The sequence below is a fragment of the Cryptotermes secundus genome, unplaced genomic scaffold (assembly GCF_002891405.2).
Source record: "Cryptotermes secundus unplaced genomic scaffold, Csec_1.0 scaffold634, whole genome shotgun sequence".
NCBI classification, from domain to species: domain Eukaryota; kingdom Metazoa; phylum Arthropoda; class Insecta; order Blattodea; family Kalotermitidae; genus Cryptotermes; species Cryptotermes secundus.
This window is the reverse complement of record NW_019737091.1, coordinates 969,805-991,272: the sequence shown is the minus strand read 5'-3', so window position 1 is coordinate 991,272 and position 21,468 is coordinate 969,805. Positions and strand designations below refer to the sequence as shown.

At 44.4% G+C, this 21,468-nt stretch overlaps 1 protein-coding gene across 2 annotated transcripts in view; it reads left to right on the top strand.

Moving 5' to 3' along the window:
- The window catches only part of LOC111870154 (bumetanide-sensitive sodium-(potassium)-chloride cotransporter), a 133,703-nt gene that overhangs the window by 1,942 nt on the left and 110,293 nt on the right, over window positions 1-21,468 (top strand). For both annotated transcript variants that reach the window (XM_023862207.2, XM_023862206.2), the window contains exon 2: window positions 2,971-3,285. In XM_023862207.2, the coding sequence (XP_023717975.1) occupies window positions 2,971-3,285 (315 nt within the window). The remainder of the gene's footprint in view (window positions 1-2,970; window positions 3,286-21,468) is intronic.

The following is a 21,468-nucleotide window of genomic DNA, read 5'->3' as shown; positions in this document are numbered from 1 at the left end:
AAAAAAAAATCGTTATCTGGATCTTAGACCGCTTCTGCGGTCTAGTGGCCAGAGTTCCTGGCTACAGATGAAGAGGTCCCGGGTTCGATTCCCGGCGTTACCAGATTTTCTGAGAAGTGGTAGGGCTGGAAAGGGGTCCACTCGGCCTCGTGAGGATAATTGAGGAGCTACTGGAATGGAAAAGTAGCGGTTCCGGTCTAGAAAACCGAAATTAACGGCCGTGGGGATTCGTTGTGCTGACCACGCAACACCTCTATCCGCTGAAGTTGGCACTACGCCGACAAGCGGCGGTCGCTCGGTCGGTATAGTTCGCTTGCGGACTAATGTCACGTAGTTCTTTTTGTTTGTTATCTGGACCTTAAAGAACCAGAGTGTGAGGACGTGAACTGGATTCACCTTCTCGAGTGTTGCAAAAGGTAGAAAATTCCCTATCTTCTCCAGCTTCTCTAGGAGGATTGATTAGTGTAGTCAGAGAGTTCAGTTACCTTTCAAGTAATGGGTGTGATAGACCCCAGAGTAGAGTGCAATGTTCGGAAGGTTTTGAAGTGTTCCTGTTTTCAGAATTTCATTCGTCTGTTATCGCAGTTTGCAGAAAATTGTTTAGCCCACTGTTCGCGGCCATACATATTCCCATCATATTCTGACGTCTTCCTGCCTTGTGCTGTGGCTCCTATGAGGCGATCAATTCATGTCTCGACATTCACTAGCAAGCTCCAGCTTACCAGCGACATTGTCGCTGTACTGGCTTCTGCCCCGGAACTGTTGGAGGGTACTAAGTATCATAATCGTGCGTTGTCCTTCTGTGCACTGTGCATGTTTATGCTACACTGAATACATGACGGGAAACACGGACCAAGTATGTTCACCTCCCGGAAAAGAGAGATCATTGCAGTACAATGATTTCCTGCTTGGCAATCGGATGAAGCAGATATGTGGGTGGTCCTCCAGTTCAGTGATTGTTACTCGCTTTATTTAACTGCGCTTTATCAACCGATAGGCCCGTCACTGTAGCCGAGCAGTCTAATGGCTTGTACTGTCTTCGCTCGCTCGGAAGCCGGTATCATGGTTTCGAATCCCACACAAGGCATGGATATTTGATGTGTGTATGCGTTTATTCTGTGTTTATGTTGTCCTTTGTTTAGGGAGAGGCCTTGCGACAGGCAGATAACTCGTCCAAGGTGTCCTATCGTCTGTAAAATGATCATGAAACTGAGAAATCAGGCCTATGCTCCAAAGCGGGAGCAAGAGGAGAGAAAAGAATATCAACTGATAGCCGATAAGATAAGCTGAAGGATGTTAGTCGTGAAAATAGCATAACTTTCAGGAACAAAGAGAGGGAACATCTGAAAAAAAAAAGTGAACTTGAAACAACTAGTTATACCTGAATTTAATTAACCACCACACCATAGAGGCTTATGGGAGAGTGGAAGTTTCACTCTACCATTCCTAATCTTTGCACTCGATAGAGATGGGTACTCAGCGTCATGCCCCTACCGATTTACACCCGGCGAAGCAGATCCCATTACCCATTGTATAGGAGGCTGTGTGGGCTCCAGAGTCGGTTTTGACCCCGTGGAATAAAGCGAAATCTCATGCCCCTGCCGGGAATCGAACCTCTGTCATCCAGCTAGTAACCTAGTCACTATACCGACTGAGCAGTCATGACTCCATGGTATTTTGAATACCTGCCTACCTGCCACTCGGTGCTACAGCCCTGGGTGAGCCTTAGCCTCCTCTACAACCAGTCTCCACAACCAGTGCGTGCTGCCATAGGAATGGACCCACGCATGGTGACCCGAGGCTGGTTGTTAGGTTTCTGAACAAAATTCTTTTTACAGGATCAGGTTGTTAGCCTTATGCCCAATCCCCAACCTGGAGGACCAGGGTATCTCTCTTAGTCTGGACTTTATCATTTGATTTTTCCTGCATAGGTGACCCTAGTTGTAGTTAAACTACCGTCAGCGTAGCTCTCCAGGTCACAGAGTCACGCATGCCCCACCACCACGACAAGTTGGAGACACCTTTTGGGTGGTATTTTGAATAGGTGAAGATAATACTTCAGTCATGTGCTGAATGTAGTCTTGCGTATGTTAATACAAAGCAGTTTTACGTTTGAATATTCACAGTTCCTATTCTAATATATTTCCCCAGAAAACGTAACTACGTTGTAGAGAATGCTTCTTACCGTCGGTAGCGTTTTGGAATCGAAGAAATAAAGTACATAAAACTTCGTGACGATGGTACTTTAGTAGAGATATTATGGTTCTGGACATTATTCATCGTCCTGTTAATATTTCAAAACACAACGTTTCGGAGACTGGATTCTGTCTCCGTCTTCAGGTAAAACCTCATTTGGGCCCAATCGATAGAGCCAGTCCCTGTCTACATAGTTCGGAGATAGATTGGGCCCAGCTGAGGTTTTCTTCCCTGAAGACGGGGACAGAATCCAGTCTCCGAAACGTTGTGTTTTGAAATATGAACAGGACGGCGGATAATGTTCAGAAACACGATATTTCTAAATACAGTACCTGATTATAGCCATTTGAAGCTGAAACAGAGTACTGGAGGCGACTTATTCTTCATGATATGTATCTAACTGTTGTTTTCCATCGTGCCGGGCGAGTTGGCTGAAGTAGTGACGTCACTTCACTTGTATGGGGGAGTCTCTACTCTTCCTGAGAATTGTTATGCCCTTTATCAGCCCCTTTCTTCGTATATTTGACTCTCAGTTGCTCCCTATCCAGTCCTTTCATTTCAGGATACATGTATCTTTTATCCTCCCTGAGAACTGTTATGCCCTTCATTTGACTATACATGTTCAGTTCCTCGGCACAGAATTCGTGAGCAACTTCACGATATACTCCTGCCGGAAACTGAACAACTTCAGTCCAGTTCACAACTTGGCTCTTTACGATTGAGGTATCAGTATCATCGCTTAATAACCGATTAACTTTTGCATTGCTGTTGCAGGTGAACCGCGTAGACGCTACGACTTCCAAGGGAGGACAGGATGCCGAGGAAGGCGAACCTCTGCGTGGTCGTAGAGACGACGAGGAAGGTTCTCACCGGGGTTCGTTAGAGGATCTGCAGCGCGCCACCTCGCCCACCATGCTCCTCTCGCATACTTCTGACCACGACGGATACGACACGCGTTACGCCAAGAGTTTCCGTCATTTCACTCGTGAGGCGCTGCCCCGTCTCGATAACTACCGCAATATAATGTCCATCCAGGCTGCCTACCGGCCCACGCTCGAAGAACTGCACAATGAAACTCTCCACGGCAAGGTGAGCACATTGTTCTTACTAGTCCCCTAAAATCTCCTTTGGTCACTTCATCTTTTGTTGATCATATTCCAAAATTCAGTTTCGTCTCTCAGATTTTACTCGGCATACTGCCAAAAGCTGAAGTCATGCATTTCCTGACTTGTTAGCATCATGTCTGTGATGACGTTCATGAATATGGACCAGGCTCGTTATGTACGGCACATTACTGTAATGTGCTGTCTGCTTGATTAAGTTCTGGTGACAGACTTTACATGTATCGAACTTTCTGACTGCAGACATGGCTCTCAATTGTCCAATTGTCGCTATTGCAGGAGAACGCCAATAGGACAGGACGGCACGATACCTATCCTCGTACTGCCAAAGGTTAACGACCGTTTGACCTCTCATAAAATCAGTCGTAGACACACACATGGCTACGATAGTTCCATAAACCTAAGGCTCTGGTCACGCTGGAAGCGGAACAGCAGGAGCGTATCCGATAGGAGTTCCCCGATCGTTCAGTAGAATTCAGTACCCCAGTGAATTTAGTATTATCAGTCTCTGCTGTCATAAAGACACGCAGCTAGACCGCAGCCTTCACACTCACGGAAGGAACGAGTAGAGTATGCTTATTACTTCCTGTTCTGATCGACTTTTCTGCCGAAAGACAATTTGTCCTCGGACTTGGTCGGTTGGACTACGATCCGATCTGCTTGGAGGCGCTGACAGTGTGACCACACTCGTTAATAGATGGTGTGATTCCGACCGACCAGTTGACGAGATTCCTTTCGGATACGATCCGGCATGTTTCACATGCAGAGCCACCGCAGTCTAAGAAGTGCAAATTAAGAGTACACAGGCTGCTGTCTACCATGTTTATATCTGCAAATTCACCGAAATTGTCGGGAGTTTCACGCTGTAAATCTGTCGCTGGCATATCTTTGAATAAATTACAATAGGTAAATTAGAATAAGTTGTAGTTCGGAGGTATAGCTCCATGCATTCAGAACCTGGGTTCTAGATGGAGGTGAGTAGTCGTCTTCTCGCACTGGCCACTTTACCTCCAGCGAGAGGGAGAGAGAGAGGCCGTAGTACTCGTTCGATAGGAGGTTGGACGGGCCTCAAAGCCAGTTCTGACGCGGCGGCGGACCCGAATTTGTAACTCATCTGGCCCGAAACCTACTCAGCTTACTGACTGAGCTACCAAGCTGCCACCAATTAATTACTTACTCGTAAGTAACTGACGGAGTGACCAAGTGACGAAATAATCTGTTCACAAGTGAGAAGACCACTGGAATCAGACGAATCCTGTCCACACACTCACGCGTTGTTACTGCAAGATATTTTGTAATATTGAAGCATGCCGTCTTCTGGGATGTGATGCCGTGTAGATCTTGTGTGAACCGATGTTCTGGAGGAACGTATTGCCTCCATCTTCAGGGTAGAAAAATCCGCGAGCGGGGAACCAGCGTTTATTTAACGAAGTTTTTTTTTTTCTCCCAGTAGCATAGGTTACGAACAGGATGTTGAGAATATTTGGACCGAAGAGAGTTGAAGAGACAGGAGGTTGGAGAAAACTGCATAATGAAGAGCTTCATAACTTGTACTCTTCTCCAAGTATAAATAGAATGATCAAGTCAAGGAGGATGAGGTGGGCAGGGCATGTAGCACAAATGGCGGAGAAGAGGAATGCATATAGGATATTGGTGCGAAAGCCAGAAGGAAAGAGACCACTGGGAAACCAAGATGTAGGTGGGTGAACAATATTAAAATGGATCTTAGAGTGATAGGACGGGATGGTATTGATTGGATTGATCTGGCTCAGGATAGGGACCAGTGGAGGGATCTTGTGAACACGGTAATGAACCTTCGGGTTCCATAAAATGCTGCAGATTTGGCTTCTTCTCAAGAAGGGCTCAGCTCCATAAGTAAGTAAGTAAGCACAGGTTACACTTCGTCGATGGGAAGGTGTTCATAAATGGTCAGTAGGTAAGGATTTGGTAGGAAGCGGTCATATAATTTAAGGCAAGCTGACATTCTCTTGGAGAGACGCAGAAGAACCACGAAAAGATCTCAGGATGGCCGGCTGCTCGGTTGAGATTCGAACCGAGTACGTTCCGAATACCGATTCCAATGGTGAGACTGCATAATGCATGGGAGATACATTCATTTATTCAGATAAAGTATCCATCTTTATTTCAGAGACGGAGGCCATTAAGGGGCAGTATTTCGTCACATTTATTTAGAATTGGTTTTAAAAATAGTGGAGTACTAAAAGAAACAAAGTCATAATAAGACCCAATATAACAGAACGCTTGTCTCAAAATAACCACCAGTAAACTGTGCGGTCCCAAGCGTCATCACAGCGGCGCTGCTTTCTCTCAGAGCTCTCCGACTTCACGTTCACAGATGCCCCCTTCAGGCGGAAGGAGAGGGTTGGAAAGTAAACGTTTCAGGCACAGACTCAGGCCCTTGGAATAGATGTACATATTTTACTCAGAATCTGCAGGAAACTTCTGACAAACTTCTCCGGCGAAGACTTACCGCAGGTAATGTAAGGCCGAGAAAAGAAGGAATCACAGATTTGGAATGGATAACGACGGCCATGTACGTGTAATTGGTTTAGTCTGAGTAAGTGAAATGTTTAGGCCGCGCCATAGCTCAAGCGGTTAGTCGCTGGGTTCCCATCACGGCGGCCCGGGTTCGATCCCGGGTCTGGTCAAGTGAGAGTTTGATGGACAAAGTGCCGCTGGGGCAGGTGTTCTACGAGTACTTCGGTTTCCCCTGCCAATGTTCATTCCACCATTTGCTCCACAATCACCCTCACCTATCATCTGGAGCTGGTACAATAGGCCAGAAGTGGCCGCAGTACAAGGGACTTAATCCTACCCCACTAGCAATAAAAGGAAAAAGGTGAAATGTTTAATATAGCAAGATTTTAAAAGTTTACAGGCACATTCGACAGAAGGAATTATAGATTTTTTTCAAAATCGCTTTTTAATGGATCACTAAAATCAGAATAAAATCTGATTTCAACGCTGTCTGAACTGTATCGTGATTTTGTTTCTTTTTCTTAATTTATATCTTTTGCTGAAACTGTTGTTGTATTTATTTTCGTATAGAATGCCCTGTTACGACCTACAATGAAAGACGCCGGAAGCGGGATCAGTTCTATTGCAATTAAATATTCATATGCTTAGGCCTGTACGTTCTCCGGGCTAGAAAACCGAAATTAACGGCCGTGGGGATCCGTTCCGCCGACCACGCGACACCCTCTATCCGCTAAAGTTGGCACTAACTTCGCCGACAAACGGCGGTCGCTCTGTTGGTATAGTTCGCTTGCGGACTAAAACCATGTTTTTTTAGGCCTGTACGTTCAGATGCGAGGAAACTTCGTTTAATTACTATTGAGAATGAGACTTCAATAATCTCCGTTTTTTCCTGAAAAACCATCATTCATTTTTTAATTTACAAGTTGGGAAATTAACGCATCGTGTCATCTTTTTAAACCATCTAAAAATGAACCTTTATGCAAAACGTGTATTGAACTTAAAATATGAAGAATTCCGTCTTCTGGGATGTGGCGCCGTGTATACATTGTGTTAATCGACGTTTCGGAGGAACGTATCGCCTCCATTTTCAGGGCATAAGAAATCCGCGAGCGATGAACCAGAGTGAGCAGGTGACTGCTGATTTCTTATATAGCCTGAAGATGGAGGCGATTGGTTCCTCCGAAACGTCGGTTAACAATATCTACACGGCGCCACATCCCAGAAGACGGAAGTCTTCATAGTCAGCGCTGTGAAAACCTCAAATCTTACAACATGAGGTTCTTTTACGTGCCGTAAATCTACGACGCGGGACTCACGGCTTAAAGTCCCTCCCGGAGGACTTGTTTCCTGAATTTTTTCCGCCCTTAAAAATTCCACGACCTCCGCCGGGTTTGAACCCGCGTGCCTTGAGTCATGAGGTGGGAACGTTACCCCTAGACTACGGAGGCCGCTGTCGTTTACAATTGCTGCTGGTCTTCGCCAGCGCAGTCATTCTCAGGCCCGAGTCCCGAGGGACTAATGACCATATTTTACTGTCTCAGAATCGAGACGCCCCCAACCTAGAGGGCCAGGTCCTCTTATTTATATGCCCCCAAGTGGACTCAGTCTCACCGCACCCCAAAAAACTAAAAAAAGTCGAGCTAGCAGGAGAAGAGCAGCACCGGCTCCTACTCTTCGACTCTGAAGAAAGTGAGAGTACTATCCTCCCAGACATGTACATTTGTACCAGAGTACACGGCGTCACATTCCAGAAGACAGCACTCTTCATAGTCACCGCCATTAGAATTTTAGTATCATTTTGAGTTTGATTTAACTTGTCTTTTGATGAAACGCGGTTTTACCATCTTGATAGAGGCCACAACATTTACATTCCGATTGGTGTCCCGTCAGTCAACCAGTCAATGAATGGATCTTTTCTCGTATGTTATGAGAGTCGTATTCTGTGACACCTTAGTAAGTAAAGTTACCATCTATCTATCTACATACCTGTCTGTCTACAGCCCTTTGTTGGACCTTGACCGTTTTTTTCAGTTTCGTGAGCTTTTACACAGTCGGTAGAACTCCTTGGACGGGGGATCAGCCCATCGCAAGGTCACAACCTATACGGAACAACACAAACACACAAGAAACGCACGCACAAACATCCACACCTTGAGTGGGATTCGAGCCCACCATCCCGGTGTTTGAGCGGGTGTAAACAGTGCATGCCTTAGACTGCGCGGTCACCGTGATCGGCAAGTTACTTACTTCGATTCTCGATGGGGATATTTCCTCTGAAAATGCCAGGACAGTAATTGTAGGGATGTAAATAAACTAGAATCTGACGTTTGTGTTGGAGGAAGGATGGGCTCTGATACTCGTGCATTTCACTCCACAGTGGTCTCGTTGATTATTTCATTCCATAATTTAGTCTACATTTGTATGCTTATTCTTTAATTTCCGTAGGTTTTCACATTTACTGAAGGAAGTATTAAGGGTTACAAACATTTTGGGGAAAATGCACATTATATCCGTTTTAAGAAGCCTCCTGCCTCGAAATCTTCTGTCACATCTAGATCCAGGTCAGGGTACACTAATTGAGAACCACAGCTTTCCACTGGGCACAGAAGAGGATTATACTAATTCCAAACGGGGCAGATAAACGGGGTTGGCAACAATTTGTAATCTTCCAGCTATCCGCAAAAGGACTTTTCGGATTTCGATGGAATTTTGGGGTCTGCACTGAAAGTTGTCGAATTTTATTTCCGTCCATGTGGATACACTATACACCCCTCATTTAAACTTCATGTAACATATGCCAGAAACAACCCCTCTTTCGAAAATTGAATGTGTAATGAACATCACAACTTGGATATAAAAAAGAGAGTGGAAACAACGTAAGGATGTAGACAGTTTCATAGTGAGAAACATTTTTTAGCTTACTTTCCTTATTATATAAAAATTAAAGTAGGCTTATGCTATCACCATGCTGTCTATGTGTGTATGCCCCCTATTAACTTTGAATATCTGAACCAATCCCCAGATCGTTGCTAGGCAAAGTCTAAATAAAAATGTTACCGCGGAAACGAATACACGCAACAATAGGTGAACTGCCGGACGTGAAGTTTTATATTCGGCCCGTGTCGTATCAAAGGAAAGTAGGCGATTAATTCTTCCCAGCACTTCTTGCTTATTACTCGCCAGCTGTTATTGGTGTGATGTGCTGAAGGTCGGGATTATGGGCAGAGTGTGCACTATACATGGGAGATCTGAGAAGTACTCGTACATACAAACTTTTAGTCGAAAAACTTGGAACAGTGAGACAGCTTTCGGGAGACGTAAATGTTGACGTGTGGGTGATATTGAAATTGGTATTAAAGGTGTAGAATATGAAGTCGTGGGATGTCTTCTGCAGAATGGGATGTAAAGACAAACTATTGTGAACGCAGCATTGAACCTTTGAGTTCGACAGATGCCGGCATATTTCTGGACAAGCCGAGCGGCAATAGCTCTTCAAGGACACCGCCCCATACAGTCAGGTTAAATTGATGCAGTAATTGTCGAAATACAAGCAAAAGTTCACTGATTTATCTATACAGTGCCTCCTGCTGTTTATTCGTTTTGCCAACATAATCTGTGATACTCTGCGGTGTAGCATCTTCGGAGATTACCTCAGTCAGCAGTAGGTTGACACGTGCTGTAAGTGTACATTATTACAAACTTGATTTGGTTCATCCTGGTCTGTCACACTAGCAATAGTACGTCAACTTCGTCCAGTGTAATTGATAAAAATGTTCCTTCTCCTTTTTAATCTTTTATCCTTGACATGTTTCGGTCGGATCGACCATTTTCAGAAGGGCATATTAGTATACGCGGAAACTACTATTTAAGTGTAATTAGTTATTATCAGTACATACATACAGTACCATTACAATGTCATGAATATAAAATCTTAGCCTTTAAGAACTACAGCGATGCGCCTGAATTTCTTAAAATATTTCTAAATTATTATAATTAGTATATTTACAGGTGTGGTTTAAAAAACTTCGTTAAAAATCTAGAATCAATTTGGTCCATGTCCTTTATCCTGCTTCTCTTTAAAGGAAGTTGAGTGTCTACCGCGTCGTGGTTCCGTTGTTTGAAGAATAGGACTCATAAGTGTGGTTATCGAGTTGTTTGGGCCGCGCTGTGTAACACTGAGTTGATAATATTTTATACTGAATATTACTACGTTTGTGGAAGGTAGGCTGACGCGGAACCCCCTTGAAAACTCTTACTCCACGCCTGAACTGACAAACATCTGCCAATTCTCGTATATCATTCATTTATCGTCTAAATTTGTGTTTACGTTACCGAATATGTCTTTCCACTTTCGTATTGCCATGATTTCCCGTGTTAATTCGGGTTCACATTACCGGGTTAATGCCTCACCTATAGAATGAAACCCCAATGTTATGAAGCCTCCGAGTGCACTTCTGATTCAGAAATTATTCGTGTTGAGTCCCTCTTGCGCTCTTCCAGTGGCTTCTGCTAATGTTCAAGATGTATGTATCCCCATGCATACCATTGGCATTACGGAGCAAATCAGTCTGAATCTGAAACCAACTTTCCATCACAATGGAGACGCCTGTCTGTCTTGCGGTTCTGCAGAAACTCAAATTACTGGTAACGACATCCATACGCCAGTTCTTTAACATACAATAAATAGTCTAGTAACTGATGACTTCAGTTCTCAAATATTGCATAATGCACTGTTTAGGGATAGTGCAGTTGGTATAGCGACTGGCGACGGGCTGGACGATCGAAGTGTCGGAGTTCGAGTCCCGGTTGGATCAAGAATCTTTTCGTCGTTCAGACCGGCTCTGGGGCCCACCCAGCCTCCTATCAAGTGGGTACCAGGGGTTCATTCCCCGGGCATAAAGCGGCAGGTGCGTGAAGCAGAGCACTCACCTCCAGCTAGTGCCGAGGACGAGAATACGTGGATCTATACAGCACTCCTTCATACGTCTTCATGGCTTAGTGCTTAATTAGTTAAGCACGGGCGCAACTTTTTTTTTTAGTTTTACTATTTAGGTATGACTGAGGAAAATACTGTTGTCTCGGAGGTGATGCATTGTACGTAGGTTTGTAGCTGTTTACTGATGCATCGGACAAATCCGCTACCTCCATCTGTAGATAAGACGAGAACTCTTACCCTGATGATGGAGGTAGGGTGTTGCCCCGAAATATATGTAAATATATACTACATTGTACGGCGTCACATGCCAAAACACTTCGTAACGACCTCACATCTCACATGATTAAATTTATAAAGATATTAGGGTTCTTCAGGCAGACAAAGGCAGATGCACGATGGTGTTGGGTAAATCCGAATACACTTTGCTACAGTCCGGGGTTTGTGAACGCTTGCCCAAAGACCCTACAGCTAAGGCTGAGAAGAAGTACAGAAACTCATTTCCAAACAAAACTACTCTTCCTATCAATCTAAAACGCAAGATGCCTCCATACCACAGCAAGCCTCCGCATCTCTGTGGTCTACTCAAGATTCACAAATGTGCACGACTGTGCTTCAGAGAACATTCGAGCGTAAGGCCAGAGAAGTAACAGAAGAGTAAACATTTCATAATTCTGAATCTCAGTACCGGCAGTCACTGTCAAGAGGTCACCAGTCCTGCTTCATATTCGGGATGTCCCGGGTTCGAATCGCGGCTCGGAAGCCGGTTATGTGACTGAAGATAGTGTTTTTCTCCAGTCCCTCCAAGCAGGTGCCGGGATAGCATGGTCCAACTCGAATTACGCCACAGAAGCTTATTTTCACATTATTTCCACTTCATTATTCACTGATGATACTACTAGTCCACGATATTGTTACATATAGATCCACTGCTAGGCAGCGGCTCGATAAACAATACGCAGCAATAGAGTACATCCATTGCTAGGCAGTGGACGTGTTTTCTGTGAGGTCAGACCCAAGGATATATAACGAGAAGCCAACAGTAACCGACAGTTCAATTCAGAGAAAGTTGAAACCCATGTAGAGGCGGGGTAGAATACCACCACCGTGACCCTGCGACTGTAGGAGGTGACGAAAAGTGAAGTCTCAAATCTGAGACAGTGAAATATGGTCGTGAGTCCCGAGAAACTTAGACCCGAGAAAGACTGTGCTGGCGAGGGCCAGTACAGAAGACAGACCCGTTCCCCTGTCAGAGAGGGCGCCCCCACAAAAACAAGACCGTAACTGTCAAACAGTAATCAATATATGGTCATGGGTCCCAGATAGGGCTCGACACCAAGACTTACTGACTGACTGTCAGTCGCAATGTGACTTTGACTTTGATTTAAATGACAGTTCAATCCCGTGTGGAAGCGGGGTCGAATACCTCTATCGTAGCCCTGAGAGTCGTAGGAGGCCTCGAAAACGGAACCAAGTGCCTGGGGTTATAACCGGGCCACTCTGTTCCTGGGTGACCTGACCTGGGGAAGTCTCGAATCTGAGACAGTAAAATGTGGTCATGAGTCCCACGGGACTCGGACCCAAAAACGACTGCGATGGCGAGGTCCAGCAACAAGTGTCAACGACAAATCTGTCCTCTCGTCAGGGAGAACGCCCCATATCAAGAAACCCGCAACTGTATGGCAGTAATAAATTTCTGGTCGTAAGCCCCAGATGGGTGCTTTATTCCAAGACAGGCTGGCCGACTGACCGTCGGTCATAACAAAAGACTCAGACTGAGATTTCGTTTGGAAGTCAGAATAGTTCCAGTAGCGTGCCCAGTCAGAAGAAGATGAAGTGTGTCGAATAGTGAGTTGTCAAGAATTGAGTCACAATAGAGAGTCGTAGATCGGAATTCAGGCAGTCGGCAGTCGAAGGTGATAGCAAGGAGTCAGACTGTGCCGAGAACACTGTACATGTGCTGTAGTTACAGTCATATTATAGCGGGTAACGTTCCCACCTCATGACTCAAGGTACGCGGGTTCAAACCCGGCGGAGGTCGTGGAATTTTTAACGGCGGAAAAATTCAGGGAACAAGTCCTCCCGTGTCATAGATTTACGGCACGTAAAAGATCCTCATGTCTCTAGGAGACCTCTGAGCAAAATTAGGCAAAAAGTTTCCCGCCCAAGTAGTTTCCAATGCCTCCGGTAGATGGGGGAAGCATCAAGTACCACTGCCAGCCTCGCTGGCTGAACGGGGCTGATAGCAAGCACCAGTATCGGAAGGGTATGACGACTGGTAGAATATCAAAAGGGGACGTACAATAGACTATTATTCGCGGTGCATGGGGAAACCCACCCCCTCCCATAATAATAAAAATAATAATAGTCATGTTTGAAGGTACGGTAACACTGATAAATCCGTTGCCAGGAAACGGATAGTGAAGGCTAACGAAAGCACAATGAGAAGATTCAGTGTGGAGTGATTTCTAGTGTGAGAATCGGCAAGAGTGTTATACTCAGTTGTAGTTACGACTTGTGAGTGATCAATAAATCCAATTGCCAATCCGAACCCAACTAATACACGTGGCAATATATGAAGTCTGAACTGCTGACAGTGTCGTTAAACAAATAAACCAAAAAGCAAGACGTGCGTAATCCGTGAATTGAGAAGACGTAGCGTTGTGCTTTTGTATCGTACAGTATGAGAATAGGCGAATAAGAACAATTTATGGTTCCATAAATTTGTATTGAGGCCAGTCGAAATGAAGATTAATAGACACCACAGAAATAACCATCCATCCATCCATTTATCAGGACTTGATATATTTACTCATCTGCCGAACAGAACATGTTTAGTTCACTGCTTTAGACTAGCATTTTGCTCCATTCCCCAGGTTGTTAGGAGCTGCGATAGCTCAGTCGGTATAGTGACGGGCTACGGGCTAGACAGCCGATGTTCCTGGCCTCCTATCCAATGGGTACCGGACACTCTTGTCCCGGGGGTAAAGCGGCCGTGGGGCGAAGCAAACTTTTCACCTCCATCTTGTACCGACGTCAAGAATGGTGGATCTATACCTCCACTTCTCCATACGTCTTCATGGTATGATGATTAATTAAATAAGCATAGGGACAGCTTTACCTTTTACTTTACCCAAGGCTGTCAAGTAACCGTACCGACATAGCTTGACGCATCTGTCTGTATGGAGTACAGTGAGCTATGTAATGGGGTTCCTCTGCGAATTTGCATCCTAAGTGACCTCGACGTTCACTTAACTGCAGATCAGATCTGTTGTAGACAGCTGGTCAGCAGTAGCGGTACTATAAAACAAACTCCGTGGCGTGTAATCCGAACGCGAACTATACCGACCGAGCGAGCGCCGCTTGTCGGCGAAGTTAGTGCCAACTTTTGCAGATAGAGGGTGTCGCGTGATCAGCGCAACGGATCCCCACGGCCGTTAATCTCGGTTTTCTAGACCGGAGCCTCAATTTCCTTGAAATAGCTCCTCAGTTATCCTCACGAGGCTGAGTGGACCCCGTTCCAGACCCATTACTTCTCAGAAAATCTGGTAGCGCCGGGAATAGAACCCGGGACCTCTGGCTCTGTAAGCAGGAACTCTGACCACTAGACCACAGAGGCGGTCAGTAGTGGTACTATACTGTACAAAAATAATGTGATTTCTGTGTGTGTTGTTCTCTGTACGCTATGTAAAAATGTTTCTGAAAAAGGTTATATCCCTTAATGAAATCTGTATACTATTTCACGGGATTTTTTTTTTGTTTGAACTCACTTGTTTCGAATTATGGAAGTGCAGGGTTCAAATCTTGGCCTGGAAGCTGCTCTGTTTTGACTCTGGTTTTCGTGGTTGTCCTTAGACCCTCCTGACTCGAATTAAACCACGGCTGATTCCTTCCATATCCATGCCACTTCATTATTCATTGATCATCCAAAGATTACACGTAGTTCCACGAATTCTTAACCTCGGTGTTAGATGTAGGTAATCGCTCATTTTCACCTTCTATCCGCTTCGGCTCCGGGGAAGGAGCTCCAGGTAATTATTAGATAGGACGTTATGTGGCCGCCAGAGCCGTTTTGGATACTGTGAACATGAGAAAACGCTTGAACCTGCCGGTAATCGAACTTCGATTCTTTTGTCTATTCGACTGAGCTCCGATGTATGTCGGATGATAACAGAACGTTACAACAATATTTCTCAACCGTATCTACGTGTCGGCGAACTAAAATGTAATTTAATATTCCGCTGCATTACAAATCATGGATTAGTAGGCCAGTGAGATGACGAGATAGGGCTGAACAAGGTCTTACTTTTGTTATCGCAGTTTGGTAAATGCGCAGAAACACAATTCGAAATATCGATTGAGACACTTATTAAGAGACCAGAAGAGAGAAAAACATGAAGTTTTATGAAGCAGTGCCAATTTCTTCCCCTGTGTATGGAAACGTGGTTTGAAGAAAAAATCGATAAATATAAAGCAGCGAGAAATTGAAGACAAGCGAAAAGAAACAATGATTCGATAAATAAGATATACAGTTATAAAAGTTAACTCATGTTACATTCGAGTAAGTACCCTTATAATATTTGCTTTTAATAAAAATAAAAAAAAATTAATATGTATTAGAACTCGAGATTACCTTGAGGAGCAGAAGGATCAGAATTGAGACAACAGGTACACTTTAATGACATTTCGTATAATGTGCATATACACATGTTCAATAAGGAGTGTTAACTGCTGTTCCAATAATACCTTCATCAGTAAATGTGGGAGGTTCAAGGTGATATCCCTGAACTGCTCTGCTCTGCGCCTGACAGTATTTTGCGTTATATTGACAGTAAACAAGCTGTAGAAATAACGTTACACTAGACTANATATACACGGTGCCAAATCCCAGAAGACTGCTTTCTTCATACTTCAGTCTTGTTTCCGACAACACAGAAATGAGTTATTTATAGTAGCAGATCTTTCATGTTTTTCTTTTCTGGTGATATTAGCGAAGTTCCTAAGGTTCCTTCAGGTGCTACGCATTAATGAAGCAACTAAATGAATTCACCATCGCATGCCTGTTAATTTGATCGCTTTGCTGCGATTATGTTTTCGTTGGTCTGCTTTTTGTCCTTTATATTTTATTACCTTATTTTGTATAAGTAGTTTGAGGGGCAGTAATTGTAGTTCTTTCAGCTGCTGCTTATTATTAAAGTTCCCTAATGTGTTCAGCAGTACATATTGGATATTGAAGGCCAGTAGGTGAGGATGTATGTACCGGATATTGAGTAAGTTTGAACGTCGGGCCGCGCCATAGCTCAAGCGGTTAGTCGCTGGCTTCCCACCGCGGCGGCCCGGCTTCGATCCCGGGTCTGGTCAAGTGGTATTTGTGGTGAACAAAGCGGCGCTGGGGCAGGTTTTCTCCGAGTACTTAGGTTTCCTCTGCCAATCTTCATTCCGCCATCGCCCTCACCTATCATCTGGGGCTGGTACAGTAGGCCTGAAGTGGCCGCAGTACCCCACTAGCAATAAAAAAAGTTTGAATGTCAGTAGGCGAGGATGCTCGTACTGGATATTGAGTAAATTTGAAGGCCAGTAGTTGAGGATGCACATCTGGATAATGAGCAGTGAGTGAAGTTGCCTCTGTGTCTGAGCTCCACATGAAAGTTACAGTTTTGTGAATTCTAAACCTGGACTTTAAATGGATGTCAGAGTGCAACTTCACGCTTCGATCACTTTATTTCATGATGATTGGAGAGGAGGGTGGGTGGGCCCCAGAGACACGGTAAGGTGAAGTTATCCCTGTGCTTAACTAATTAAGCACAACGTCATGAAGGTGTATGGGGAAGTGGATGTATAGATCCACATTTTCTTGACCTCGGCATTAGCTGGAGTTGAATGGTCAGCTTGACACCTCGGCCGCTTTACTCACGGGGAAAGAGCCCCCTGTGCCCATTGGATAGGAAGTTGGATGAACCCCAGAGCCGGTCTGGACGACGTGGAGAAGAGAAAATTCTTGACACTACCGGGACTCGAACATGGAGCCCTTGGTCAAACAGCCCGTAGCCATTCGCTATACCGACTACGCTATCCAGGCTCCTAGAGACACTGTGGCGAATAAAATATCTGCATCTAACGGGAATCACTCTTTTGACACCTATGTCCGTTCTTCCAGCGAAGATAGCCATAATTACAGACCGTTTTTATAAAAACAGAATTTTATTTTAGTAGATTCTCCGCGCCAGCGAACTTTATTTGTTTTGCTACACCATAAGCAGTAGCCATAGGACTCTATATCAGGTTGGTTAGCAAGTTACGAATCTGAATGAGGCGAAAGAAAAGGTTTTGTTGAAACTCATAGTCACTTAGTTATGTCTTCTGATATGTTACCGAATAATATTAGTGCAATCACAGTTTTTTTCTCTCTGTCTGTCTCTGAGGACGTTCCAACCCGCCATCAGTTCGAAATGGCTCCATCCGGCCCCCGAGTAAAAAATAAATTCCCATCCCTGGTCTCAGCCACATTCATTGCACGTGAACTGGATCTTGTGAATGCTGCCTGCCGGTATTGTACTGATGCGTATCGGAGAGAAAGTGAACCCGCTGGCCTGCTTTTAGTTTAGACCCCCCCCCCCGGTTTTTCCGAAATCTGTTAATAATCATACTGTAACTAAACAGCGTCCTATGGCGTAGAATCCGTTTTGAGAGGCTAATGGCTGATTAGTTTCTTAATATGTTCCTAGGATTTTATGGAACCCGAAGTTTTATTGCCATGGTTGCAATAGTACGTCATTAAGTCCATGATCTGGTCCACATGAATCTAGTCCGCATCGTCCCACTCTGTCTTTAAGATTAATTTTCTTTTGCTTTTATCGTCATAATAAGCCTTAATATTTGGCAAAAACTGTAATATATGAAGGTCCACGCTATGCGACTTCCTCTCCTATGGTTCAAGTGGTTTATTTAACGACGCATTCAGTGTCGGCATTATGTAGCTCATAGGTCGAAATATTCTCCTCAGCTCCCTGTTCTTAAAACACCTTTCTATATCATGAGAGACCAACTTTCACATCCATACAAAAAACCACGCACAATTATAATTCTGTATATTTTAATCTTTCAATTGACCTAATCCTTCCAACCGCACTATGGCCCTGGAGTCGACTCAGCCTCTGACAGAAATGAGTACCAGGAATCTTCCTGTGGGGTAAAGGGCGGCCGGGTGTAAGACTAACAGCCTTACCGCCATCAGTGAGCCGATTGGCGAGAGAAAATATGGGAGTCTCGACGTCTCACAAACCTATGGGCTTTCACGGTCTGTTACATGGATAACTTTACCTTTTATACTTTAATCTTCGCGTTTTAGACAACTTTAATAGGTTAGGAAATGAAAATTAGAAGTAGTATAGAAACTCAGTGTCTCCATTCTGGGTTAATTTTATGTAGTTTATGTAAGGAACTCGTAATGGTCCTTGCGATCATGGAGAGATGCTCTCCCCAGTCCGTAGTGTTTAGACTGATAGAAAACGCTTGAGAACCGCTGTTCTGAAGTAATCAAGTGTCGATGGTTGTTCCTTAGACTCGGAGAGTGTACACATAAATCGTAGCGTGAGGTGCCCCTCAAAATACACGGCGCACAGCGTGTGAGGACAGGTGGGGTAAAAATAGCTTTCAGTTAACAATTTAGATCGTGGGACAATAAACTTGTTTCGAAGAAGGTGCTATGTGGGCACTCGCCCGCATGTTTGCCCACTTACCGGATGCAAGGGTAGTGCGTCCCGAATATTTCTGCTGGAGGAAAAATCTGACGAACTTCCTTGTTGCCGATTACAGGTGAGGGAACAGATCGATTCTTGTAACCTGCGTTACACACAATATAAAGTGCATGGCTATAAAAAGAGAACGTCCTTCAAAAAGTTCCGTGTTCATATGTAACCCGAAATATATACATTTTTGGCCGAAAACCTGTGAAAATACACAGTCACAGATGGAATAAATCGTGATGAACTAATGTGGGAAGTTTGGATTGAATTCATCTGACTTCGGGTAGGGATCACTCGTGGTCTGTTGTGAACATGTTAATGAATCAGTTTAAAGGGTCCGGCGTTGATGTATTGCACTCGGGATTACGGAGTTCATGGACTTATGTCTGTTGTCTCGTATTTTCTGTCACCGACAGGAACCAGGTTCCAATTGCCTGTATATAAGTTCACGGACTGTGGTCTTCCAGAGACCGATATTAGCACTTTATAACGGACCAAACTGAGTAGATGCTTCCCCACTTTCACCTGAGGACGGAAACAGAAGTTGCGATCTGAACTGAATTGACACTTCGGTGTGTGTCACTGAATACGGCAACAAACCTTGGATTCCAAAAAGGAATTTCTTGATGGGCTGGGTAATTATCAGCTACTGAAGGAATAGCCATGAGCTTTATTTACTATTTTTCTCATCGGGTGAGACAATCCACTTGGCACTTCGGCCATTGTTTGGCCTCTTGTAACAGCCCCAGAAGAAGATGTTGATCGTGGAGCAATCGGTGAAATGTGAATTGGCAGGGGGAACCGAAGTACTCGGAGGAAACCTGCCCCAGTGCCACTTTGTCCACCGCAAATTCCACATGACCTGACCCGGGTTCGAACTCGGGCCGCTGCGGTGGGAAAGCTGGCGACTAACCTCCTGAGTTATGGCACGGCCTTCTTGTAAAGTACTTGAAGATGACATGTAACATCTTCACTTTCGTGTTTGACTCCACAGCAACATCAGATATAAATTCTGGGAGGTTTGTTGGGATTTTTCCTGTCCAAGGCGGCCCTCGACATACCGGGCCTCCTAGCAAAAGAATGTTTGAGGTAGGAATTAAGTTTATCGGACCGGGTCAGCTGATTCAGGCTACACATAACGCTTCTGACTTGTATTTATAAGATGTCAGGTTCGAATCTCCGCCTAGATACCAGATATCCTGATCGACATTTTCTATAATTGCTACACGGTCGCTTCCTTCCACATGCTTTCCAGTTCACTACTCACTGTCATCTGATTATTCGACGTCAAACTTGGAGTCACTGACAGCTTTGTTAAATAAAGTACATGTAAATAAATAAAGGTTAATTGGAGCGTTAAGCTCTGTTGTTTGCTTCCAGAGCATATATTACGTAAGCAAAATGTAAACGTGTTGTGTTTAACCGCAAAAGGATATCCTAGTAGCAGATAATCTATCTTTATTCCTGTTCTCCCAGTTGGAGCGTAGGGCATCCTTGAAACGCTTCGTTTCATCTCAGTTTCTTATTCTTAAGACGGTCGGTAGGAGTCCTTGAACGAGTGATCAGCCTGTTGCAAGGCTACTACCCACACACAAACACAATAAACGCGGACAAGCATCAATACCTTGAGTGGGTTTCGAACCCACGATCCCAGTTTTCGAGCCAGCCAAGACATTTCATTCCTTAGACCCCTCGGCCACTGTGGGCGGCAGTAACAGATGATAAGGGAACAGAATTAACAGTTGTGTCCATCTGTGGACAACCTCGAGAGTGCATAATACATATTCCCAAAGTTAGGAATTTTCTTAATGTAGAATTTCAGCATCCTTTTGCATTATATAGATCTGACTTTTGGAGCTTTTGTGCCGTCTGTATGCAACGTTAACCAAAAGCAAAACAAAAAAACTCCGTGATTTCAGTCCGCTAGCGAACAATACCGACCGAGCGACCGCCGCTTGTCGGCGAAGTTTAGTACCAAGTTTTACGGATAGAGGGTGTGGCATGGTCAGAGCAACGAATCCTCACTGCCGTTAATTTCAGTTTTCCAGACCGGAGCCGCTATTTCCTTGAAATAGCTCCTCAGTTATCATCACAAGGCTGAGTGGACCCCGTTCCAGAGCCACTATTTCTTTTAAAAAATCTGATAGCGCCGGGAATCGAACCCAGACCTCTGGACCTATAGCCAGGAACGCTGACCACTAGACCACAGAAACGGTTAAGGGCACCCAAATGAAACTGATTGTGACCCACATAACCAAAATAACCAGAGGCAACTACAGTGGGAAGAAAGAAACTCACAGTACAATGAGCAGCAGAACCCTTAACCATAACAACCTGTACACCTGAAGATGGCCAGTTAGGCCGAAACATACAGTGTGCAATAAAGGAATACGAAGAAAGAATGGTGAAGAACGTTGCACAAAGACGGCACAAAAGCTCCAGAAATTAGGAATTTTTGTTATTAGAGATGTTTGATTAATGGCGCGGGTGTAACTCACTCGCCTACTTTTAATTTGTTGTTTGTTAAACGACGCTGTTATGAGCTCAGACTACATAGCGTTTAAAAGTAGGATAATGAATGAATTTGAAAGGATGTCGAAGTAAAGGGTCCTAGCGTAACTTGAGGTACTTTTTCATAGTTTGCCTGGAGAACGAGGTTAATCAGTGTTCCTGCCGAGATTTAAACCCAGAACTTCCTGAATACAAGCCAGATGCTTACTTATCATCCCTCGTAAGCTCACTTGCTGAATCTGTTCACTCTCACATGAACAGAGAGCAGTTTAGTGTAGATCAAGGTATATTAGTACGAATGCACATACAGAATGTTTCACGACATTAGGCCATAACTGCAGGAGGTGATTTCCTAGGTCTTTGTGATCAAAAGAGTTCATATAAACATGTGTCCGATATTGGACGGTTACGGAGTTATGACCGTTTTTTCATTCCCGTACACGCCCTCGTGTGAACCGCGTCT